The sequence below is a fragment of the Cricetulus griseus genome, chromosome X, assembly GCF_003668045.3.
Source record: "Cricetulus griseus strain 17A/GY chromosome X, alternate assembly CriGri-PICRH-1.0, whole genome shotgun sequence".
In the NCBI taxonomy this organism is placed as follows: domain Eukaryota; kingdom Metazoa; phylum Chordata; class Mammalia; order Rodentia; family Cricetidae; genus Cricetulus; species Cricetulus griseus.
Genome location: NC_048604.1, coordinates 4,238,279 through 4,264,617, shown reverse-complemented (window position 1 = coordinate 4,264,617; position 26,339 = coordinate 4,238,279). Strand labels below are relative to the sequence as shown.

Here is a 26,339-nt window from a genome sequence, read left to right as displayed (position 1 = left end):
GTGCATTCCTCTATCTCCCAAAAGTATAGACTATTTTATACTTTCTAGTACTTTCCAGAAGTGAAATTGTAGGGTTTTTTTTTTTTTGGCTTAACTTCCTTCAACTGGTTGTTTTGACATTGTAACATCAGTTAATTATTTCTTTGTTGGTGGCTATTTGTGTTGTTTCTGCTGCTTTTGTATTATAAATCAAATTGTTCTGAACATTCTTATATAGCCTTTATACACATGCCCTCTTTATACACATGCCCAAGGAATAGAGTGGGCCATTTAACTTAAGGAGCTGATAGACTAGTATACATCCAGCTGTGTGGGGGTTTTCTGCTTCTTCCTTTCTGGTCTCAATGCCTTTGCTTTCTTTCTCTTGTGTAAATCTTCAATCTGAGATGAAAGAGAAGGGATGAGAGTAGATGTTTTTATTCCTAATGTTGAGAAAATGTTCCGGTTTTCTTCATTAAATATGATGTTGGCTGTAGGTGGTTGCTGTCCTTTATCATATCGGAGAAATTTCTTTATACTCTTACCTTTGGTAACAGTTATAGTCAGGAACTGAATTTTGTGAAATGCATGTTTTTGGTATCAAATTTTGTATTATTTTCTTTAGCCTGTATGAAATATGGCAGATAGCATCAATTCATTCTGAATGTTTAGTCAGCACAGTCCCAGAATAAATACTACTTTCTTATCATGTATTACCTTCTTATGGATTTTTAGGTTTGATATATTATAATTGCATTTAATAGTGTTGCATCTGTATTTATGACAGGCAGTGGCCTGTAGGTTTCTTTTCTTTTAATGGCTTTGCCAGCTTTTGGTACCAGTAATGCTAACTTCAGAGAATGAATTAGGAATTATTCTCTCTCAGCTTTTGTTTTTGAAAGAATTGATTTCTTGCTTACAGTTTTGTAGTTTACCCAGAAAACCACCTGGATTCTGACTTTTCTTTGTGGAAAGGTCTTAATTACTTAATGTAATGTCTTGATTAGCTTTTGGATAATTGATTTTAACATTTTTCCCAAGAAAGCATTGATAGTTTACATCTTTCCAGAATTCAACCATTTAATGTTAGCTGTGAAATCATTGTGACAATATTACTCACCACACTTTGTTGGTATCTGTACAGTTGGTGGTGGTATGGCCCTTACACCTATGCTGCAGTTGTAATGTGCATGCTCCCCTTTCTCCCTGATCTATCTCCCCGGAAGGCTTACCAATTGTGTTGGTAATTATCAAAGAATTAGCTTTTGGTTTCATTATTGTTTTCTATTTCATCTGTTTACACTCTGATCTTTATTGTTTCCTATCGTTTGCTTTGATTCATGTTCCATTCTTTCCCCTTCCCCTCTTAGCTTAAGTGGACATCTGCCATCATTGATTTGAGATCTTTGCTCTCTTCTAGTTTGGATGTTTGGATTTTTCTCTAATCAATCCTTTCTACAACCCCAAGAATTATGATTTTGTGTTTTCGTTTTCATGGCATTTAATGCTTTTGATTTTTTTCTTTGACACTTGGGTTACTTAAGAGTATGTTGTTTATCCCAAAATTCAGAAGTGGAGGCAGAAGAATCAGGAGTCTAAGTTCATCTGCAACTGTATAGTTTGAGGTCAGCACAGGCTAGATGATACCGTGTCTGAAAAACAAACAAACCAAAAACACCAGCAACAGCAAAATGAATAGTGTTGTTTAATTTCTGCATATTTATAATTTTCTCAAACACTCTTCTGTTGTAAGTTCATTCCATTTGTGTTCAGGAAACATAAATATTATGATTTGAGTATATCTCAAGACTTGTATTATGGCCCCAAATATGGTCTTTTGAGTGTTCTGTATACTGTTCAAAAGACCATGTTTTGTGCGCTTATTGAATGGAGTGTGCTATAGATGTCAATCAGGTTGAATTTGTTGGTATCATTTGACTTTCTGTGTCTTTACTCAGCCTGCACTTCTCTCCTTTATGGTGGATGTCTGTGTCTCATTGCAGATCAATCACTTTTACTTCTCTGGTTTGAAGTTCTAGGTACATAAATGTTTATAATTATTATGTCCTTCTGATGAATTGACCCTGTGGTTAGTAGAAAATTACCTTGTTTATTCCTGGTAATACTCTTTGCTCCAAAAAATTCATTGTTTCATATTATTATAGATATTGTAGCTTTTTCTTAATTAACATAATTAACTTGGTACACCTATTTTCAATTTCAAAATATTCATGTATTTTTTATTTTTGTAAAGTAACATACAAAATAATGGATTTCATTATGGTGTTTTCATAGATATTTATTTTTCTGAGACAGAGTCTCAGAGGCCCAGACCAACCTCAAACTCACTATGTAAATACATGTGGTCTTGAAATCCTGATCCTTCTGCGTCAGCCTCTTGAGTCCTGGGATCACAGGTGTACACCAGCACACCTGCTTTATACAGTAATAGAGATCCAGTCCTGGGCTTTATCCAGCTTCCACAAGCACTGTACCAATAGAGCAATAGCCCCATGCTTTGTTGTTATTGATCCTTTCCCCGCATTGTTCTACCATTCCCCATTCCCACTCCTGTTGCTGCCTTTCCTGCCCACGATAGACCCTATTCTGTGTTCATGTCACATACATTCTTGGCCTTTTTTAACCCCAATACCTCTTTCTACCATTTTATTTGCCCTCTAGTTTCGTGGTCTATATCCATAGACATGCACACACACACTTGAGTACACAGACACACACATTAAAATTTAGCATCTGCATATGATAGGAAGTATGCAGTGTTTGTGTTTCTGAATCTGGCTTATTTTACTTAACACTCTCCATTTGCATTAATTTTCCTGTAAATATCATGATTTTCATCTTCTTTATGTTAAATGCAGCTCCATTATATGTATGTACCACATTTTCTTTATTCATTCATTTTTTAATGTAAAATGGGTTTCTTTTGAGCCACATACAGTTAAAAATCGTGTTTTTATCTACAATGTGACAGTTTATGCCTAGTATTTGGGATGTTGGTGTCATTAACATGTCATAGTAATATAATTACTTTTAAATTCATATTATTTGTTTAAATATGTTTAAATAATATGTTTAAAATCATATTATTTGTTTTCTTTTGTCTCATTTAGTGCTTGCTGTCCTCTTTGTCTTTTTTGGTCATGTTTTGGTTTGAGTACTCCTTTTTCTTTCTTTCTTTGTTATGGTGCTGAGGACTGTACTGAGAGCCTAAATTCTTGTCAGGCAAGCACCCTGCTACTGAGCTCTATCCTCCTTAATTAATTGAGTACTTTTTCAGAATGCATTTATCTCCTCTGTCTGTAGAGTTGCTACAATTCTTTTTGTTATTTTATTAGTTGCTTTACATGATTTGCTTGTTGCATTTTCAAGTCATTTTACAATTCACTTTTTTTTCTTGGAGACAGGGTCTCACTAAGTAGTCCTGGTTGGCTTAGAACTTTGTATTTTGATTAGGCTGACCTTGAACTCACAGAAACCCATCAGTGTCTGCTTCCCAAGTGCTGGGATTGACTGTGTGTGCTACATCCTGCACAGTTTTGTACTTCTTTATGTGTGGGGTAAGAACTATGCAAGTGTATACATTCATGTGTTCCCTCCAGCCTTTAGTATTATTATCATCCATTTTACTTGTACATATGCTATAAATCCACAGGATATTGCTTTTATTTTTTATCTTTTAAGGATAGTGTAGTGTGAATTCTAATTGGTCTTAATAATAAAAACTGGAGTCAGATATAGAGGTAAATGCTGAAAGATCAGAGAAGCAGAGCAGCCAGCCACTAGTTCTTACCTCTGCCAAATCCTTAGACCAGAGGTGCAATCCTGACCCTAAGAATCCTCAGACTGAATGCAATGAGCTCCTGCTCCTGTCTCCTCCCACCTTTTTTTCCTTTCTCCACCTAGCTACATCACTCCTTTCTCCACCTCCCTAGTCTGGGATTAAAGGTGTATGACTCCCAAGTACTGGGATTAAAGGTGGGTGCCACCACTGCCTAGCCTCTATGGCTAACTAGTGGCTAGCTCCACACTCTGGTCTTCAGGCAAGCTTTATTTGTTAAAGCACAAACAAAGTATCACCACAGAATAGCATACGAATGACACCTTGGCATTCAGCAGATGCATTTACTAGTACATTTCCCTGCTAACCTATCTAACCCTCCACCCTCACTGCACCCTCTGATGCAGCCATAGTAACAAACTTCTAACGACTCACCACTCTCTCCTCCCTCCCTTTCCTCTTCTCCCCACATCTGCTTCCCTGATGAGTAAAGGTGATTCATTATTCTTAATGAGGTGTCCACATCATTATATTAGCATTTATCATGCTATACTATAATGGTGATTTTCTATGTCAAATCTGACACGTCCTCAGATTTGTGAATAGGGACTTTGTCTAATTATATTATCTCCAGAACCCTAGCAACAGAAGTCACTGAGTACATATTAAAGAAAAAATAAGGAGAGTTTCTTGACAGTTGGCTAAATCATCCTACTATGATGAATTATGTCTTTAGCTATTCTATATGTGTTCTGGTCACTCCAACATTGCATTGGAATGCCATTTGGGGAAAGCCATAAAGATGCACAAACTTTACTTTAGAGATGAGCCATTGAACACTCACAGGAATTAAATATGCTGTGCACATTTGATTGATAACAAGCAAAGTTAACTTGGATACAGTCATTTTGTTTGTGAGATAGAGTCTCACTATGGCTGCCCTGGAACTCACTATGTCGGTGCCTCTGCAAGTAGTAGTTAAGATTAAAGGTGTGCACTACGGCGCTTGGCTAATAAGGAATTTTAACAAGCCCTCCTGACAGGTAAGCAGCCTAGAGCCTCAGGCACCAAGCTATATTCTCAGCCCATGAAAGAAGTCTTTTTCTATTTCATTGATGGGGTGCAAGTTTTCTTCAGCTGCAAAGCAGTTTCTCTTCAAAGAGACAGTGTTTAGCTTTTACTAGTTTTGGGTTGCAGCAATTTATAGGAAGAGAGCCCAGTATCTTCAGAGTATAATTAATATTTTGAGCATTATCAACTTACAACCAGGGAAAATATTAACCATCTGGAAAAAAGGACAAGATAAACATACTATAAGTTTTTTTTTTTAACTTAAGGCCTCACTAAGTAGCAAATAAGAGTTTTGTTGAACTATATCAGAAGACTATCTCATTATGTAAAATAATAACTGATATAATTTCCTTGAAGTTTTAATTCCTACAAGACTGGATCGTGCATAAATGTTTGGAAGCTCATACTGAAAGTTAACAGAGGTACAAGTATGTAAGTCATTGCTACTTGGTTTTCTTCTTTTAGTGAAAGATGTCATGTATATCTGCCCATTTATGGGAGCAGTGAGTGGAACTCTGACAGTGACAGACTTCAAAATGTACTTCAAAAATGTAGAAAGGGTAAGTTTTTTAAAGTATCTTTTGGTTTTAAAATCTAGTGAAAAGTAAAAGAAGAAAGTAAACATTCCCCTGAATTTCCATCACAGGGACACTACATGACAGTGAGTTTGAAGAGACGTTGGTTAATCAAAATTGTTGAGGTTGTACTTAGATTTGGAGGGGAAGTGGCACTGTGGTCTTGGCATAGACCTGGGGTCTACTGTCTCTCAGATGTCAGCTTCTTATCTGGTGGCAAGATAACTGCATTTCAAAGTAAACAACCATATGTAACAACTCTAGAGCAACTTAAAACATAAAAACTCTATTTACTGTCTTCAACATAAAAACCCTGTTTACTGACTTTGATAAGTGTTTAATTTTTAAACCTAGGACCCACATTTCATCCTTGATGTTCCCCTTGGAGTGATTAGCAGAGTTGAGAAGATTGGTGCCCAGAGCCATGGGGATAATTCTTGTGGTATAGAGATCGTGTGCAAGGTAGGCTGCAGACACAAGTGAACACTGGCACAAAGATGTCCATTCTGGACTGTTGACTCATGACCCTTATGATCTTTGGAGTATAGAAACAATTTGTACTGTTTTCAGGGCAACAGCTCTTCCAAATGTTATATCAATGAGTGCAAAGCACTTTCAAAACAATCCTCTTTGAAAGGTGAAATGTTTCTGGTTAACCTGCAACCTAAGTGCTGGCTGTCACATCTCAGAAAAAGCAAATTGAAAATAGAATTTAATACTCCTTTTCACAGTTTGCTATTTTAAAAGTACTTTTCAACATGGTAGATGGTCAAAGACTTACCCAAGGGACAGCCTGTTCTAAAAATCTTGTGATCAAAGATTCTTGACTATGTTGGAACTTTCTACCTTGAACTATCCTCATTTCTTTTTCTTTTTACTTCCTTCATGTTAGATAGGAACGTGTGGGATAACTTTAATGATGGGAACCCAAAGAAAGACCTCAAATGAATAGGTTTTATGCCTGGTGACTTCACCTCTATAACAAAGTTTACTAAAAAGTAACCTAATGAACCAGGAGATGTGTTCTGCCTGCAGAAATGTCAAGACCTCTTCTAAACTTGGGATTGATGCTCATATTGATGCTCACATTTGTTGCATGCCTATTTCCTCACACACCAAAGTCAGCATATCCCCATCCCTCCACTTCTCACTCTTTTCCTGGGTAGGCAGCGCCCAGGGCTTCTCACATTGTAAGCACATGCTCTACCACTAATCTACATGGCACACTTACTGCATATGCTCTTGCAGGGCTTAGAAAGATTTTCCTTCCCCCTGAACATTTCTAAACAGCAAGTGAGTTACCAGGGTGTGTGCACAGCCATTGTGACTTGAAAAGCAGGCATGTCAGGAAGCAATGCTACTTTGGCACGTTTCCGGTGGCTGTTTGACTAAGTTATTTTTATTCCTGGCATGAGTATTTTCCGACAGCTGATGTCAGTGCTTCATAGCCTGAAATTATAAAGACCAGGCTCCCAACTCATGTCTGAGAACCTCAGGTGTGATGTTTTACTTTGGTTGTTAATTTTTTTGTTTGTTTTCACAGTCAGTTTTCACTGTGTATCCTTGGAAGGCCTGGAATTCATTATGTAGACAGAGGCTAGCCCCACACTCAGAGTTCTGCCTGCCTCAGCTTCTTGAATGCTTTGCTTTAAAGGCATGTACCACCACACATGGCATATGTTATTATTTTTATATGTGTAGATGTTTTGACTGCATGCCTGGTGCCTGTGGGGGCCAGAAGAGGGCATCAGATCAGATCCCCTGCAAATGGAGTTACAGATGGTTGTGAGTTGCCATGTGGATGCTGGGATTTGAACTTGGATACATCTGGAAGAATAGCCAGCACTCTTAACTACTGAGTCATATCTCTAGCCTGGGTTTTATTTTTTAAAGATGATTCATAATTGAAAAGTACAAAAGCTATATATAGTAAACCATCATGTCTTTCTCTCCCACTCTACCCTCACTACAGATACAGTTACCAATGCCTAATATAGCACTGCACAGATACCTTGAACATGGAAACATTTATTCGAAAGAAACAATGAGCCACTTAGTGGCCCATACCTTTAGTACCAGCACTCAGTGAGTAGAGGCAGGCAGATCTCTGTGAATTCATGGCTGGCCTGGTCTATATAGCAAGCTGCAGGCCAGCATAGTGAGACCTTGTCTAAAAATCAAATAAAAGGTCAATGATAGTGTATACATGGCTGCGCTTTTCTTTCCCTGTGACTGTGTATGTTGGAATTTCTTAGGACTGGTGCATATAGAGCTGCAGCTTCTTTTCAGGTCTTTAGCTGCCCTGTACATTATTCAGCTATAGCCTCTACTGATAGGTATTTGGCTTATTGCCATTCTTTTGCTGTTATAAGTATCACAATAACTTTACTTCCCAAGTTACTATTTCTTTGTTTATCATTATATTTATTTTCAAATTTCATTTGATGTTGAACAATGATACCTTTTGTGTTTAGTTGACAGGAACATAGATTTTAAAAGGTTGGGAGGCAACGCTTAAAACACTGTCATGGGTAAAAGCAATCACACTATTAAGAGCTAGACTTGATGCACGGGTTCCTGCTAACTTGTGGTTGGGCATTTGGCCATCAGAGAGGACACTGGGACAAGGGAGGGCATTTTAAGAAAGTGATCTTATGAAACAGCACTATATTGCTGCAGGAACATTGCTGAGAGGTATAGTCTCCACATGGTACAGACTACTTTTAGTGAGTAATAGTGGGGAGAATCTGCAACATTTCTTTTTCATGGATGAAGTAAATTATGTAGTTGGCTCTTTCGGATCTTAACCTGAACAATAAATTCAATGGCATATCTTTGGCCAGGAAGTGCACAGAGTGTGATAACACATCTTTTGTGTGCAAACATTATCCTTTTTTGGAATTCTCCCCCCCCCCCGCAGGATATTTTTATTGATTATTTGGGAATTCTGTACATTGTACCCCTATCACACCTACTTCCCATTCCGCTGAGGTCCACCCTTCTATTCTTGTTTTCTTCACTACCAATAAAAAAATGTCATAAAGTCCAATTTGTGTTGCTTATGTACTCATTGCAGTATGGTCAAACTCCCAATGGCTAGCTCCTTAATGATAACTGATTCCTCCCCACACGACCCCTTGACAGAAACCATCAACTGTGAAGAGCTACAGCATTATTCTTTTTTTGACATAGGGTTTCTCTGTGGCTTTGGAGGCTGTCCTGGAACTAGCTCTTGTAGACCAGTCTGGCCTTGAACTCACAGAGATCCACCTGCCTCTGCCTCCTGAGTGCTGGGATTAAAGGTATTCGCCACCAACGCCCGGCTTCAGCATTATTCTTAATTATTTATTCTGTTGACAACCCCTGCCACCCCCACACAATTCTCTTTATTCCAGTTTCCTTAATTTTTCAAATTTCATTGGAAGCATCTTTTTGTTAACTTGTTTTCTGTTAGCTGGAAAACTATAAAGTACAAAATGAGGGATAAATAAAAATCTTTTATGTATTTATGACAGGGTATCTGGCTAACAGGTGCTCATTGTTTACTAGGATATGAGGAACCTGAGACTTGCATATAAGCAGGAAGAACAACGAAAACTTGGCATATTTGAAAACCTCAACAAGCATGCTTTTCCTCTTTCTAATGGGCAGGCAAGTACAACAAAGTAAACCTTTCCTGCATACATCTATGGGTATCCAATAATTCATTATTTACACATTCCTTTAGAGGTTGCCTTTCTCTCTTCTCTGTGTTGCAACTAAATTAAAATATTTGGATTCTATCTCCTCTGTCTAATAATTAAGAAAAACTTCTAATTTGTTGCTTTAAAATTTGCAGATTAAAATAGGATTTTAACACAAATACTGACATGTATTTTATGGGTTTTATGTACAGGTGCTATTTGCATTCAGCTATAAAGAGAAGTTTCCAGTTAATGGCTGGAAAGTTTATGATCCAGTATCTGAATATAAGAGACAGGTAGAGTATGTCACTTGTCAAATGGATTATGACATCTTAAATGTCTTTTTCTGTTCTAAAAAGTTGGGTTAGATATATAATAAAGGAGTAGAAACAGTACGAAAAATTGTATGTGGGTCTAGCTTTTCTAGCTTGTTGGTTCTCAATTCCCTGGGTGCCCTCTTCTTGTGTACCCTATCTTTGACTCCACTGGTGTTTAGCTGTCATTTTCCAGAAGGATTAGTAGGATTATAGACAGGAGTTTGAGACTCGGGTTTTTGAGAACCCACCCTTCCTTCCTTTTCCTTCCTCCCTCTTCTTCCTCCTTTCTTTCTTCCTGCCAGCCTTGCTGCTGTTTTCCTGCATGTCTTTTCTGCCTTCCTACTGGTCTTCTTCTTACCTGCCTTCTTTTCCCTTCCCCACTCTCCCTCCCAGGATGATGCACATACTAGGCAAGTGCTCTATTATCAAGCCATCTGCTTCTAGATGTTTTTTTTTTTTTTACTAAAGATCTCATAAAGAATTGATGAATAAGGATCCAAACTGCCATTAAATTTTATTTGAGACATTATTAGTTAAGTAACAATCAACAAGTTATAAATTAATTTTCATTTAAATAAGAAACAAATGTGATTCATATTTGGTTTGTTTGCAAAGTAGAAACAAGTATTTCCCCTTCTTCCTTCTCTAACACCCTACAGGGCTTGCCAAATGAGAGTTGGAAAATATCCAAAATAAACAGTAATTATGAGTTCTGCGATACCTACCCTGCCATCATTGTTGTGCCAACTAGTGTAAAAGATGATGACCTTTCAAAAGTGGCAGCCTTTCGAGCAAAAGGCAGAGTCCCTGTAAGTAATAGTCATTGCTTTTTTTTTTTTACATAGAAACAGACACTGCATTGTATCTAATAACAAAATGGAAAGTAGAAAATTAGCTTATAAACCTGGCTGTATCTTTGATTCTTAAGAAATGCATCATTTCCTATCTCACTCATGTATTTTCCTATTTCTAAATGCAAAGATACCTTAAATTTTTCCTTTCAGATATAGCTATGTTCAACAAGAATGAACATGCTGTTGCACTACATTTTACCTCATTGGTTCTACCATTCACTCTAGAGAAAATACATTCTTTCTTCTTGCTGTATGCATTGATGTAGCTGCATGGGACTTAAACAATCATGCCCAGAAGGAAGTGATGGTTTTTGCTCAGAGTTTACATCAGAATACTCTTGTATCACTTGAACACTGCAGGAAAATGGGATATCTGGTGGCAGTTAGAGTTTTCTTTTTTTAATATGAGACCTCACCCTGCTATTTATGTTATTATAGAGATACAGAGGGCTTTTTAATATTAGAAAAATATGAAACTAACCAGTCAAATAGAAATGGGACTAGATTTTAGTAATGGTTTGACCTAACTTTTACTTAAAATAATAGACTCTCAAAGGCAGAAAGATTTTATTAGAGTGTGTCTAGTCAGATTTCTTTTAGTATGACCAACACATTGTCTTGGCCACTACAGTGCTATGTCTAGCTTACCTACTCAGAGCTGTGAGGAAACTCTTTAGGAGAGGTTGTATTTTTTAACAATTAATTAGATCACATATTGTTTTACGAATGCTTTCTATCAGCAGATATTTTTTATTTGTTGCTTTAAAAACATTAGGTGTTGTCATGGATTCACCCAGAAAGTCAGGCAACGATTACACGTTGCAGCCAGCCACTGGTGGGTCCCAATGATAAACGCTGCAAAGAAGATGAAAAATACCTGCAGACAATAATGGATGCTAATGCACAGTCACATAAACTTATCATCTTTGATGCCCGACAAAACAGTGTTGCTGATACCAACAAGGTACATGTTCAATAGCCTTGTAGAAAATTTGTGGGATTTTTTTAACATATTTTCTATAAGTCTTCATGGTTTTGAACAGACCATTGAATTCATTATTATGTGAACTTTGGATCTTTTGATGTAGTCTGTTGCTGTCCTTCCCTCTTTAATACTCTGTGGAATATGTTCAGCATCCTACATTGGCTAGAATCTTGTTGTTTTCATTACTTCTCCACAGTTTTTTTTTTCTGATGACTCAATTAATCAAAGCCACAGAAAGAAAAATACATAAATGAATATGTATTTTAGTGAAACAACCACATGCTCCTTGGAAGTCCCTCTAATAAATTTGCTGATTATTAACCAATTCATATATTTTATATTATATATAATCATATGATATATATGATGTCCAACAATATGATAGGACATGGTTTTTATAAGAATGGTGAGAAGGATGATGGCTAGCGGCACCATTATCATCCGACCTGTGTGTGTGTCAACTTTCTCTTGTCAGCTTGCTCTTTGTCTTTCCCTAAGGTATATTCCATCATTAATTAACTACAGCTGCCAAAAGTCAATCTCCTACCTCTATAGTAGCTGTCACCAAGGAAGAATTCAAGTTTGCTGTCATCATTAATGACATTAGAAGGACCATTCCATTCTCTTGGCTTTTGTGGTTTCATAAATGCTCTCACCCCAACCCCCATGTTTTTCTCACTGTACAGCCTGGCTCTCTTGCTCTCTATTATTGGTTCCTCTTCCATTTCCCAACTTTAAAAGGTAAAGTTACTTGACCTTGGTTTGGGGTTCCCTTTTTTGTTCTATAACAGTTTCCTAAGGTCATCTATTCCAAGTCAGGACTTTAAACAATATCTCTATGCTGAGTTGCACATGGTGGTGTCTCCAGCCCTGAACCCTGCTGATATTAGACCACATCCCCATGTTTGACATCTCTACTTGGAAAACCTCAGAGTGAACTCACATCCACCTAAGAGATAGTTTGACAGAATGAGACTTTTGACTTGGACTTAGATACTCCTGGGGTTTGCACCACTAGTTACTTAAGCTTTTCTACAAGATGAGAGATGAAACCAGTGTCTTGTGCCAACACTTGTGTGATGATTAGAATTAAAAGACAATGGTACCTATGAATGCCTCTGCATGGTGGTGGGTGCACCCCAGTACTCCATGCATGAAGCTATTACTGAGTTGGCCACTTTTGTGGTCAAGGATGCCACCCAGGATTCTGACTTGGAGGCTAAGTTATGGTGTTGGTTACTAAGATGGCCGAAGAATGGAGCTGAGGCTGCTCTGTAAACTATCATCAGTCCAAAATCTCCTAAAGTTATTGCCCTTCTAAAGGTTCCAAGACAGAGTCTACCTCCTGCAGTGTCTCATGGCCAAGCTAGCACTCCTGAACTTGTAGCCACACCCTGAGATCTACCTCATCTTCACTGTGTGTGCTTCTTTGTTTTTCTTTTTTCTAAGGATATTGTAATGACCTTCAGGGCCCACTTGAGGTAATCCAGGATTATCCCTGCAGTTAGGGTCTTTAATCTCATTTTCAAAGACCTATTTTGTTTTTCAAATAAGGTTGCATTCACACTTTGCATGGGTTTTTGTGAGTGTCTTCAATGAGAGCCACTTTTCAGCCTGTTGAACAAAGGCATCCTTCATCAGCCAGTTGCATTTACTCCCATAACTGCAGGATTATTGTCTACTTCTCTGAATCCTTTCTGTTACCCCTGTACTACTATTACAAGGAATTACAAAATATAAGAAAACTGTATAGAGAAGGCAGACACACAAAGACAGAAAAATTATCTTCATTTTAATTATTACTTTTGAAATGACAAATATTTGTAATACTTTTACTTGGCAAAAGTTTTGTCTTCCAGAACTCTTTAAACCTCACACCCTGCTCCTTCCAAGGTATTGGTTGGCTTCCTTTCTCACTGTTCTTCCTTTATGTCTTGAGACCCTCCCCCTCCCCCTCCAGGTGCCTTATCCCTGAGTTCTCTTATAGACTTGGTACACAGTGTTCTTTTAACTCTGTAACCTTAGCTCTTTTAACTCTGTAACCTTAGCTTAATTAATGAGATTTTCTCTCCTGTGCCTTGTTTTAATCAGCTTGCAGACAACAAATTGACTTTAACTATGTTCCTAGGCTCATTCCAATTCTTAGTGTATGCATGCTGCTTCTATACTGAAGTGTTATATAGCCTTGAGACTCCAGCTCATCACCTCACCTCCCCATTGGCTACTAGGCCCCCAGGCACTGCCCCATTTCTCTGCCTAGCTTATCGCTTAACACAAAGTAGGTGCCCTGTAAACTTATCAGTGTCTTTCAATCCATTTCAGTTTCCCTGTGTGCCTTTCTCATGCCATATCCTGGGCTTCTGAATGTTTTCAAAGAAAAGGCTCATAATGCATAGATCAGAACCACTGTGGATTCATGTGCGATAGCCTTAGTTGGGCCCTCAGTGCTGTGGAGTGCTTCTTTACATTTCTCTAACCAGACCTCCATTTTCCACAAAAGCCATTTAAACCCATTTATGGCTGTTCAAGTGTGTACTCTTTCCCAGCCCTCAATGACTGACTGTTTCTTCATAGAGGAAAAGCTATATCAGACAAGAACTGTCTCCCATTCTTGCCTCCTATTGCAGTAGAAGAGGGGCCTTTCTCCCTGGGCCTTATGTTCCTTCCCTGGCCTCTCCTGCCTGCCCAGGGTCTTTACTTCCACCCTTTCCAGTCTCTCTTTCTCTTTCCTTTGTAACCCCTACCTTCTTATCTCCTCCCTTCTATCTTCTCTCCCTCCTGTTCACCTTTCCCCCCTTCTCCTCAGTCTTCATTGTTTTCCTTAAATACTGATCTTCCTCACACTTCTGGCCTTACATTACACATTGTCCTGGAACACCATGCAACATATTTCTGTCTTCCCTTGTCACCCATCCATATGACAAATATTCCATATTGATATTCCGAGTTCACACTTCTGAGTTCTACACCCTTGTATCCCATGGCTTACAGATGTTCCTAGTTGCATTTTTCTCAGAAGTCATTTGGTCCTCTCTGTACTCAAAAGCAAACACTCTTCCCCATAGAATATGTCCCTTCTCCAGTATACTCTCAGTAAATGAAGCCACCATCTTATCTCTCAGGAGCAGAGCAGAGAATCCTAGGTATCACTTTCCCTATCTACTCCCATTGTTCCAAATCACTGCTGTGTGCTTCCTCTTAAATGTCTCAAATCAGATGTCCATCTAGGCCCTACTTTCTTCAGCCAGATGATTGCATTTTGTACTTGATCTGCCTGCAGAGTGTCTCACCCTCCCAGGCCCTTCCCACTATAACCCCATTCCTCTACTGTCTGGCCCTCTTCACTCATGTCTTCCAGTCTCTGCATGTTCTCTGACTTCAGCATTCATCATTCTTACCACTGCCCTGGCACACTCTGTGCAATATCTATCTTCATTTCAGAAAGCCATGTCTTTACCTATCTCTGTGCCCTATTTGTCTTGGGTGTTCTTTTCTGTATTCTCTGATTTGTGCCTTCTTTCTTTTTGACTGTCCAGGCACCTGCCACCTCCTGAACTGTCCTAGACCAGAGGACCCTCAGCCCTGTGCTGTTCTTGATCCTGATCTCCTCTTTTCACCTCACTAGATTTGGAGAGCCAAAATGAACAAAGTCTCCATTTACTCATTATTATATAGTACTAAGCTAGGGCAGGACATTTGTATACACTGGATAGTTGGTTGCAGATTAAATTAACAACATGTCTTTGTGTTATACATATGTTTACCTTTTTATCAAGATAAAATTCAAGTAACACAAAACTCCTTAGTTTACACTTCAGTGACTTCCAATATATTCACAGTACTGTGAAAGTAACACTACTTACTATCTGAATCCATCACCCTAAATTGAAACTCTGTACCTATTTGCTGTCAGTCCCCAATCCCCTTGCCCAATCTCTGGTACCAATTAATATGCTTTTATATGTACGAATTCCCCTGAATTGGACACTTCATAAAAATGGAATCATACATTTAAGTACTCCTTTGTGTCTGTCATCTTTCACTCATCTAAAAAAAAATTAATCCATTTTGTAGCATCTGTACTTCATTCCTTTTTATGGATGAATAATATTCCATTGTATAAAGAGATTATATTCTATTCATCTAACTATCTGTTTATGGACATTTAAATTGTTTATCCCTACTGGTTATTGTGATACTGCTCTTACATTCATGGGCATATAAGCCAAAGAATTCAGAACTGGTATTTAAATAAAATTTGTACACAAACATAGTGGCTAGACGATATGGGAAGTCTTTGTATAACTTCCAAGGAACCATCAAATTGTCTTCCACAGAAGGTGTAGCTTTTTAAATTCCCATCAGTTTATCTGTGTAAGGATAACTCTTTCTGCCAGCCACCCAAGTTCCGCCCGCTGCATTAGGGCCGCAAATAACACACAGAGATTAATATTATTTACAATGCTACTGGCCAATGACTAGGATTTCTTACTTGCTAGCTCAGTCTTAATTATCAACCATAACTAATAATCTATATATTTTATAAGAACTTATCTTATCGGAGGCCAGCGGCATGCATCTTCTCTTGCTGGGATCACATGGTGGCTACACAGAGAAGAGAGGAGGAGGAAGAGAACAATTTCCTGCTTGTCCCTGCTTATATTCTGAGTCTGCCTGCTATGTCACTTCCTGCCTGGATCACAAGACTTCTCTTTACTACATTTCCCAGAATCCTTCTCGACTCCTAGTCCCACCTAACTTGCTTCCCTATTAGCCAACAGTACTTTATTTGACAACCAAAAAGACAAACATATACATTGAAGGACTTTCACCATCATCTCTGTACTCTCATTTAAATGTGTTTTGAAAACTGACCTCTATAAAATGTAATCTAGCTACAGACCAGGTTTTTTATAAGCTCACTAAGAGGTAATCCTTATATTTTTTGATACATGTATTTTCTCTTATTAAATTGCTAAGATAAACTTTGTAATTTCAGAACTCTAAACTGTTTTATTATGCAGAGATTGTGTGGTAGGTAGTATGGCATTTTCTTGGTAGATAAATGACGCTAGCAGAAGGAAAGTTGAGTAAGAGCAAGTTGTTACTGATTTAAAAACCAAGGATGATTATTAAGGCTGAAATTGTGCCCTCAATAAAATGATGCATTGAAGTCATGACTTCTAGTACTTATGAATATGAGTGTATTTTGAAAGATTTCTTATAAATGTAATCAAGTTATAAATGTAATCAAGTTAAACCAAAGTCATATTAGATTAGGAAGGGCCTAAATTCAGCATGGAAGACATGATTTTTTCTTACATTTAATTGTGTGCATGTGTGCGCACATGTACAGGCCAGAGGAAAACTTTGCAGGATTTGGTTCTCTCTTTTTAACCATATGGGTCCTTGGTATCAGTAAAACTCAGGTTTTCAGGCTTGGTGTCAACTAGCTTCTCTACTAAGTTATTATTTATAAGTACAGCAGAGGCAGAGAAAAAGGGGAGAAGGTCGAATACAAACATGGAAAAAGAGACTAAGGCATTGAGTGTATAAACCTAGAATGACTAGGGATACTAGAAACTAGGAGACCTAAGGAATATTAAGTATTCTCTGTTGTTGTTGGTCTTAATTATCAACTAATGGGATGATCTAGAATCATATAAACACACTCCTGGGTATGGCTTTGAGTGTGTTTCCAGGTAGTTTCAATTGAGGAGAGAAGACTCACCCTGAATGTAGACAGTACCATCACTTAGTCTGGGGTCCTGGACTGAATAAAAAGGAGACAGTAATCTAAGCAGCATTGTTCATCAATGTGAACATCTGTGTCTCACATCTGTCACTATTCTTGCTCTGCTGTAATGGATTGTCTACTCTCAGACTGTGAGCCACTATACTTCTTTTTTCTTTTTTTTTTAAAGATCTCTGATTTGATTTTATTTTTCCCTTTTTAACTTAAATTAGAAAAAAGCTTGTTTTACATGTCAATCCCATTTCCCCCTCCCATCCTCCACTGTCCCCCACCAACCACCTATCCCCTTTCTGCTTCCCAGGGAGGGTGAGGCCTTCCATAGAGGATCTTCAAAGTTTGGCATATCATTTGGAGCAGGGCCTACATCCTGCCCTGTGTGTCTAGTCTGAGAGAGTATACCTATATGTGGAATGGGCTCCCAAAGTCCATTCATATACTAGGGATAAATGCTGATTCACTGCCAGAGTCCCCATAGATTAAGAAGAAGACCTCCAAACTCACATCCTCTTTCAGGGGAGAGTCTGAAACAGTCCTATGCTGATTTCCCAGCTATCAGACTGGGGTCCACGAGCATCCCCTTGTTCAGGTCAGCTGTTTCTGTGGGTTTCTCCAGGCTGGACTTGACCCCTTTGCTCATCACTCCTCCCTCTCTGCAACTGAACTCCAGAATTGAGCTCAGTGTTTAGCTGTGGGTGTTTGTTTCTTATTCCATCAGCTACTGGATGATGGCCCTAGGATGCCATATAAGGTAGTCATTAATCTCATTATCAGGGAAAGGCATTTAAGGTAGCCTCTCCAGTATTGCCTAGATTGTGAGTTGAGGTCATCCTTGTAAATCTCTGGACATTTCCCCAGTGCCAGATTTCTCTTTAAACCTATAATGACTCCCTCTACCATGGTATCTCTTTTCTTGCTCTCCTGTTATTCTTCCCCTGACTCAGGCTTCCTGATCTCTCTTGTCCTCCTCTCCCCTCCTCTTCTACCCTTCTCTTTCTCCTAACTCCCTCCCCCCTCCCCCATGCTCCCAATTTGCTCAGGAGATCTTGTCCCTTTCCCCTTCTCCAGGGTACCATGTATGTCTCTCTTAGAGTCCTCCTTGTTTCCTAGGGTCTCTGAAGGTGTTGATTGTAGGCTGGTAATCCTTTGCTCTGTATCTAAAATCCATATATGAGTGAGTACATACCATGTTTATCTTTTTTGTGACTGAGTTACCTCATTCAGAATGGCTTCTTCTAGTTCCATCAATTTGCCTTCGAATTTCAAGATTCCATTGTTTTGTTTTGTTTTTTTCACACTGAGTAGTACTCCATTGTATAAATGTACCACATTTTCTCCATCCATTCTTCAGTTAAGGGACATCAAGGTTGCTTCCAGGTTCTGGCTATAACAAATAGTGCTGCTATGAACATGGTTGAATAGATGTCCTTATTGTATGAATGTGCATCTTTTGGGTATATGCCTAAGAGTGGAATTGCTGGATCTTCTGGTAGACTGATTCCCGTTTTCCTGAGGAACAGCCATACTGATTTCCAAAGTGGCTGTACAAGCTGGCACTCCCACCAGTAGTGAAGGAGTGTTCCCCTTTCTCCACATCCTCTCCAGCATAAACTGTCATTGGTGTTTTTGATTTTAGTCATTCTGGCTGGTGTAAGATGATATTTCAGAGTTGTTCTGATTTGCATTTCCCTGATGGCTAAGGATATTGAGCACTTTCTTATGTGTCTTCCAGCCATTTTAGATTCCTCTATTGAGAATTCTTTATTTAGTTCTCTATTCTACTTTTTAATTGGATTATTTGGTGTTTTGGTGACTAGCTTCTTGAGTTCTTTGTATATTTTGGAAATCAGCCCTCTGTCAGAAATGGGGTTGGTGAATATCTTTTTGCATTCTGTGAGCTACAGTTTTGTTTTCTTGAATGTGTCCTTTGCCTTAAAGAAGCTTTTCAGTTTCAGGAGGTCCCATTTATTAATTGTCCATCTCAGTGTCTGTGCTACTGGTGTTATGCTCAGGAAGCAGTCTACTTTACCAATTTGTTTGAGGGTACCACCTACGTTCTCTTCTAAGAGGTTTAGTGTGGCTGAATTACTGTTGAGGTCTTTGATCCATTTGGACTTAAGTTTTGTGCATGGGAATAGTCATGGATCTATCTGCAGTCTTTCTACATGCCAACATCCAGTTATGCCAGCACCATTTGTTAAAGATGTTTTCTTTTTTCCATTATATAACTTTAGCTTCTTTGTCAAAACTCAGATGTTAATAGGTGTATGGATCCATATCAGGGTTTTCAATTCAATTCCATTTGTTTCCCTGTCTATTTTTATGCCAATACCAAGCTGTTTTCAGGACTGTAGCTCTATAACAAAGTTTGAAGTCAGGGATTGTGATGCCTATGGACATTCCTATATTGTACAGGGTTGTTTTGGCTATCCTGGGTCTTTTGTTTTTGCATATAAAGTTGAGAATTTTTCTTTCAAGATCTGTGAAGAATTGTGCTGGGATTTTGATGGGGATTGCATTGAATCTGTAGATTGCTTTTGGCCAGATTGCCATTTTTAATATGTTGATCCTACCTATCCGAGAGCATGGGAGATCTTTCCATTTTCTGGTGTCTTCTTTAATTTCTTTCTTTAGAGACTCAAAAGTTCTTGCTATATAGGTCTTTCACTTGTTTTGTTAGCATTACCCCAAGGTGTTTTATGTTGTTTGTGGCTATTGTAAAGGGTGATGTTTCTCTGGTTTCATCCTCAGCCCATTTGCCTTCGGTGTATAGTAGAGCTACTGATTTTTTGAGTTAATCTTGTATCCTGGTACTTTGCTGAAGGTGTTTATCAGGTGTAGGAGTTCCCTGGTAGAGTTTTTCGGGTCACGTATATAAACTACTATGTCATCTGCAAATAGTGAATGTTTGACTCTTCTTTTCCAATTTGTATCCCCTTGATCTCCTTTTGTTTCTTATTGCTCTAGCTAGAACTTGAAGTGCAATATTGAAGAGGTATGGAGAGAGTGGACAGCATTGTCTTGTTCCTGATTTTAGAGGAATCTTATTGAGTTTCTCTCCATTTAATTTGATGTTGGTTATTGGTTTGCTTTATATTGCTTTTATTATGTTTAGATATGTTCCTGTTATTACTGATCTTCCAAGACCTTTATCATGAAGGGGTGTTGGATATTGTCAAAGGCTTTTTCAGCATCTAGTGAGATGATCATGTGATTTTTCTTTCTCACTTTGTTTATATGATGGATTACATTGATGGATTTTCCTATGTTGACCCATCACTGCATCCCTGGGATGAAGCCTACTTGATCATGGTGGATGATTTCACTGATCTGTTCTTGGATTCGATTTACCAGTATTTTATTGAGTATTTTGCATTAAAGTTCATGAGGGAGATTGTTCTGTAGTTCTCTTTCTTAGTGTGTTTTTGTGTGGCTTCTGTACCAAGGTTATTGCAGACTCGTTGAAAGAGTTTGGCAATTACCTTTCTGCTTCTATTGTGTGGAATGCTTTGAGGAGAATTGGTATTAGCTGTTCTTTGAATTTCTGGTAGAATTCTGCACTGAAGTCATCTGGCCCTGGGCTTTTTTTGGTTGGAAGACTTCATGACTGCTTCTATCTCATTAGGGGTTATAGGTCTATTTAAATTTCTTATCTGTTCTTGATTTAATTTTCAGAAGTGAAATCTATCCAGAAAATTGTCCATTTCCTTTAGATTTTCAAATTTTAAGGCATACAGGTTTTCCAAGTATGACCTGATGATTCTCTGGATTTCCTCAGTGGCCCTTGTTATGTCCCCCTTTTCGTTTCTTTTTTTTGCAGATTTTTTTATTTGAGTTAAAAACAAGATTGTTTCACATGTCAATCCCAGTTCCCTCTCCCTCCCCTCCTCCCCTGCCACCCTCCCCAACTAAAACCCTACCTATCGCATATCCTTTCTGCTCCCCCAGGAGGATGAGGCCTTCCATAGGGGGGCATCAGAGTCTATCATATCTTTGGTATAGGGCCTAAGCTGACCCCCCTGTGTCTTGGCTCAGGGAGTATCCCTGTATGTGGAATGGGCTCCCAAATTCCACACCTATGCTAGGGATAAGTAGTGATCTACTACAGGAGGCCCCATAGAATTCCAAGGTTTCCTCACTGAAACCCACTTCCTGGGATCTTGATCAGTCCCATGCTGGTTTCCCAGCTATCAGTCTGGGGACCAATAGCTCCCCGTTGTTCAGGTGAGCTGTTTCTGTGGGTTTCATCAGCCTGGTCTGGACCCCTTTGCTCATCACTCGTTCTTCTCTGAAACTTGATTCCAGTTCAGTAAAGTGATTTGTTGTGGGTGTCTGCTTCTACTTCCACCACCTGCAGGATGAAGACTCTAGGATGGCATATAAATCACTCATCAATCTCATTATCAGGGGAGGGCATTTGAGGTAGCCTTTCCTCTGTTGCTTAGATTGTTAGCTGGTGTCATCTTTGTAGATCTCCAGACATTTCCCTAGTGCCTGATTTCTCTTTAAACCTAAAATATCTCCCTCTATTATGGTATCTCCTTTCTTGTTTTCTTCTATTCTTCCCTGGACTCAACCTTTCTGTTCCCTCATGTCCTCCTCACCCCTCCTCTTCTCCCCTTCTCATTCTGCTAGCTCCCTCCCTCCTCCTCCCATGCTCCCAATTTGCTCAGGAAATCTTGTCCCTTTCCCCTTCTCCAGGGGACCATGTATGTCTCTCTTAGGGTCCTCCTTGTTTACTGGCTTCTCTGGCAGTATGGATTGTAGGCTGGTAGTCCTTTACTTTATGTCTAAAATCCACATATGAGTGAGCACATACCATGTTTGTCTTTTTGTGATGGGGTTACCTTGCTCAGAATGGTTTCTTCTAGTTCCATCCATTTTCCTGCAAATTTCAAGATTCCATTGTTTTTTTTCTGCTGAGTAGTACTCCGTTGTGTAAATGTACCACATTTTCTCTATCCATTCTTCAGTTAAGGGCATCTAGATTGCTTCCAGGTTCTAGCTGTTGCAAATAGCGGTGCTGTGAATATCATTGAACAGATGTCCTTGTTGTATGAATGTGCATCTTTTGGGTATATGCCTAAGAGCGTAATTGCTGGATCTTGTGGTCGACTCATTCCCATTTTCCTGAGGAGTCGCCATACTGATGTCCAAAGTGGCTATACAAGTTGGCACTCCCTCCAGCAGTGGAGGAATGTTCCCCTTTCTCCACATCCTCTCCAGCATAAACTGTCACAAGAGAGTGAGCCTATCTCAGACCCCAGACTAAGTCCTCCACACTCATGTAGCACCTGTGGCCACCACCACTTTACTTCTTTAAGTACTTTTGCCAGATATTTGTCACCGCAATTAGAAAAGTAAGTAGCACATTCTTCTAGAGGCTTCTAAGGGAGTCTGACCCTGTGGCACATGTATTCCAGCCTCCTGGTCTTGAGAACTTAAATGTGGTGGTGGTGGTGCACTGCCATGAGAAGATGCATTTATGTTTTTTGTGCTGCCCATTCATGGTATCTTGTTGTAGTCTGGCAATTCTAGGGCAATCATACAAGGGTATAGGACTTTAGTGTTTCTTAGTGGTTTATAGCTGGTTATAGTAGAAACAGTAGAAAAGTTAATTTCAGAAAAAGTGACACTTGTCTTTTGCTTTCTTATAGGCAAAGGGTGGAGGATATGAAAGTGAAAGTGCTTACCCCAATGCAGAACTGGTGTTTTTGGAGATCCACAATATTCATGTGATGAGGGAATCACTTCGTAAATTAAAGGAGATTGTGTACCCTTCCATTGATGAGTCACGGTGGCTATCCAATGTGGATGGGACACATTGGCTGGAATATATAAGGGTAAAGTTCAATCTTTTATTTAGTTATAGAATCAGATATCTAACATCTGTCATAAATATTTCTGAGTAGTTTGTCAACACCAGAGATTAATGCATCTTGGCTGTCTGTGTATGAGAGCTTTTAAACATTCCTCTTGGAAACAGTTGGACTATGGTCTTTGTGGAGAGCTTTTCTGACAAAAATTCATGTTTTTAATTATCAATTAATAAATAATTAACTTTGAGACAGTGTCTCAGCTAACCCAGTCTAGCCTCCTAATTTGCTGTTTAGTGAAGTTCTCTTGATCTTCTTATCTTCCCAACTCTACCTCCTTCCTTGTTTTTTTTTTTAAAACATTTGGTCTTATTTTTAATTATATTTATATGTGGGGCTTGGTATATGCACATGTGAGCATCTGCCTGCAGAGGCCAGAAGACTGTAGTGGATCCCCTGAAGGTGGATTTACAGGTGTTTTGGAGCTACCTGACTTAAGTTCCAGGAACTAAACACTGAAAGAACAGTATGCACTTTTAACTGCTGTGCCATCTTTCCAGCCCCAAGTTTCTTTGTTTTTTAATGACAAGTTTCCATGTAGCCTGAGCTGGCTTTAAACTCATTACATAAACCAGACTAGTCTGAACTTGCCTCCCAAATGCTGGGATTACAGGTGCACACCATGCCTAGTAAGCCAGGTTTTGTAACACAACCTTGTGACTCTTCAACAAAGGACCCCATGTATTTCGATGGTTTTTCATAGTTTAAAAAAAACATGATGCTAGCTGGGTGGTGGTGGTGCACACCTTTAATCCCAGTACTGGGGAGGCAGAGGCTGATGGAAATCTGTGAGTTCAAGTCTACCCTGGTCTACAAGAGCTAGTTCCAGAACAGCTAGTGCTACATAGAGAAACCCTGTATTGAAATACCAAAAAACATGACACTAACACTTCCTAGTGCTTCTTAATTAATTTATAGTTGTTTATTTGCTTTGTGTTTTGTTTTGTTTGGGTTACTGGGGTCAGAGCCTAGGGCCTCACTGAGGTAGTGCCTCAGCCCTAGATGGCATTTTTATATGGTCTATAGGCCAGAACATTGAAACTTTTTCACAGAATTCTCTTCCACAGAGATTAATACTTAATGTAGCCTTGTCTATTTTATCTTCTTTTCTGAAGGTGCTGCTTGCTGGGGCAGTAAGAATCGCTGATAAGATAGAATCTGGGAAAACGTCTGTGGTGATCCACTGCAGCGATGGGTGGGACCGCACATCCCAGCTCACATCTCTGGCAATGCTGATGCTGGACAGTTATTATCGAAGCATTAAAGGCTTTGAGTCTCTCATAGAAAAGGAGTGGATAAGCTTTGGACACAGGTTTGCACTGGTAGGTTCATCTGCTTTATGTGTAACTGTTTTGGCTATCTCATTTACATGTACCTGGCATTTGCTAACATATATTTACACACATGAACAGCCTTTTCTTTGTGGCCTAAATTTCCATAATAAAATACCAAGGTCCTCCACACTGTATGTTCCTGATAGTTACACCTTTCTTTTAAAATGACATCAGATCCACTTTAAAGAGCTCAATACAGTGTCCTATACTACATTCACAATGCTTTGTAACCGTTACTTCTTCCTAGTCCCCAAATGTAACGATAAATCTTTCCGCCAAGCCTCCCAAGCCCTGCTGCCAGGTTAGTGCTTTCTGCCAGGCTGCCTGAGTTCCGCCTGCTGCCATGTTAAGGTCCCAAGTAACACACAGAGACTTATATTAGGTACAAATGCTGCTTGGCCAATGACTAGGATTTCTCATATGCTATCTCTATCTTAATTATCAACCATAATCATAATCTATATACTTTATAAAACTTAACGGACACCAGAAGCAGGCGTCTTCTCTTGCGGAGATCACATTGCAGCTCTAGAGCAGAGAGCAGGATGAAGAACAAGAGAAAAGGGACAACTTCCTGTTTGTCCCTGCTTATATATGAGTCTGCCTGCTATGTCACTTCCTGCTTGTGTCACAAGACTTCATTTTCCTACATTTCCCAGAATCTTCCTCGACTCCTAGTCCCACCTAACTTGCTCCCCTATTGGCCAAGAGTGCTTTGTTCAACAAGCAATAAGATAAACATACACAGAAGGGCATTCCCCATCACCCAAACCTATTTGTCACCCCAAATGGAAGCCCTATATACATTAATCAGTGCACTATTTCCCTTTCCTTCAGCTCCCAGTCTCCCAATCTGCCTCTATACAGTCTCATGAGGTAGCTACAATTGGTTAATTCTGTGTGAATATACAGGTTTTTCCATAACAAAGTACCATAGACTGGGTAACATAAACCACAAACATATATTTTCTCACTGTTATGGAAGCTAGAAGTCCAAAATCAAGTTCCATTAGGGTGGGTTTCTCCTGAAGTCTCTCTTCTTGGTTTCTAGGATGTGAGTTATCTACCTAAAGTCACAAGGCTGAGTCAGTATGTGAATAGGGCTTCAGGTCTGCAACAAGTACATTACTTGTAGTTTCCATGAATAAACCTCCAAGTTCCTCATTCTAGTACCTTTTCTTGTCTGCTCCTATTTCTTGCACATTATCATAGAACTTTCTAGCTGCCTTCTTTCTATCCTGCCTCTGTTCCCATTGCTATATAAATATGCTGTTATACCCTAAAGTAAAACCTTTTTGATTTCATGATATCTTCCAGCTATTATTGCAATTATGTCTTCCTTTATTAGAATACTCATCAGAACTATTTTATGCATACATATTTACCACTGCCTTTCTCCTTCTTGTCTGTCTTGATCCCACTTCAGCTGGGCTTCCTTCTCATACTCATCCACACAACTGGTCTTATCACAGCCACTTTACCAAACCCTTTCCTTACTTTCCCGAGCATTTGTGTTGTTCTCTCCTTTTTTTTGAAGTGCTTTTTTTCCCACTAGGCTGTGGCTCTACAATCATTTGCTTTTTTTTCTAGTTTGGGCCCTACATCTCTCCAACCTCATTATGGTACTCTAGTGTTCAGCCCTAGGATTATTCCTTTTTTCTGTATGCTTAATCTCTTAATGATTTCAGCCAGTGCCGAAACTTTGAACCCATCTTCAGATCTATTATTCCCCTTTATATTCCCACTGGTTCTCCCTTAATTTTGGTATATTCATATCTTTCAGGAAGTCTCCCAAGTAGCTTTTGTGAAGCCCGTCTCTTTGCTTCCTGTCATCCCCCTGTAACAAAATGGAGAAACTTGCCTAATGTTGTCACTGCCCATTATGAACTCAGTGTAACACTCAATGTATCTTTCCCTAGCTCAAGTCTCTAGTCTCCCATTTCAATTTCCTCCTCTTCACTCATCCCCTGAGTGTGAGCCCTGACCACACACTTACAGTTCTCCAAGTGCTCCTCGATCCTTCTCACTGATTCATGGATATATTAGGGAGCAGGTGTCTCTCTGCCATTCAAATTTTATCTAAATGAGACCTCCATCATGACTGCATCATATGT

At 39.1% G+C, this 26,339-nt stretch overlaps 1 protein-coding gene across 1 annotated transcript in view; it reads left to right on the top strand.

Moving 5' to 3' along the window:
• Positions 1 to 26,339, top strand: part of Mtmr1 (myotubularin related protein 1) — a 67,976-nt gene that overhangs the window by 22,620 nt on the left and 19,017 nt on the right. Inside the window, 8 exon segments of the mRNA XM_027432237.2 lie at positions 5,315 to 5,409; positions 5,779 to 5,886; positions 8,974 to 9,075; positions 9,320 to 9,403; positions 10,084 to 10,233; positions 11,054 to 11,242; positions 22,673 to 22,858; positions 24,007 to 24,213. Of these exon segments, the coding sequence (XP_027288038.1) occupies positions 5,315 to 5,409; positions 5,779 to 5,886; positions 8,974 to 9,075; positions 9,320 to 9,403; positions 10,084 to 10,233; positions 11,054 to 11,242; positions 22,673 to 22,858; positions 24,007 to 24,213 (1,121 nt within the window).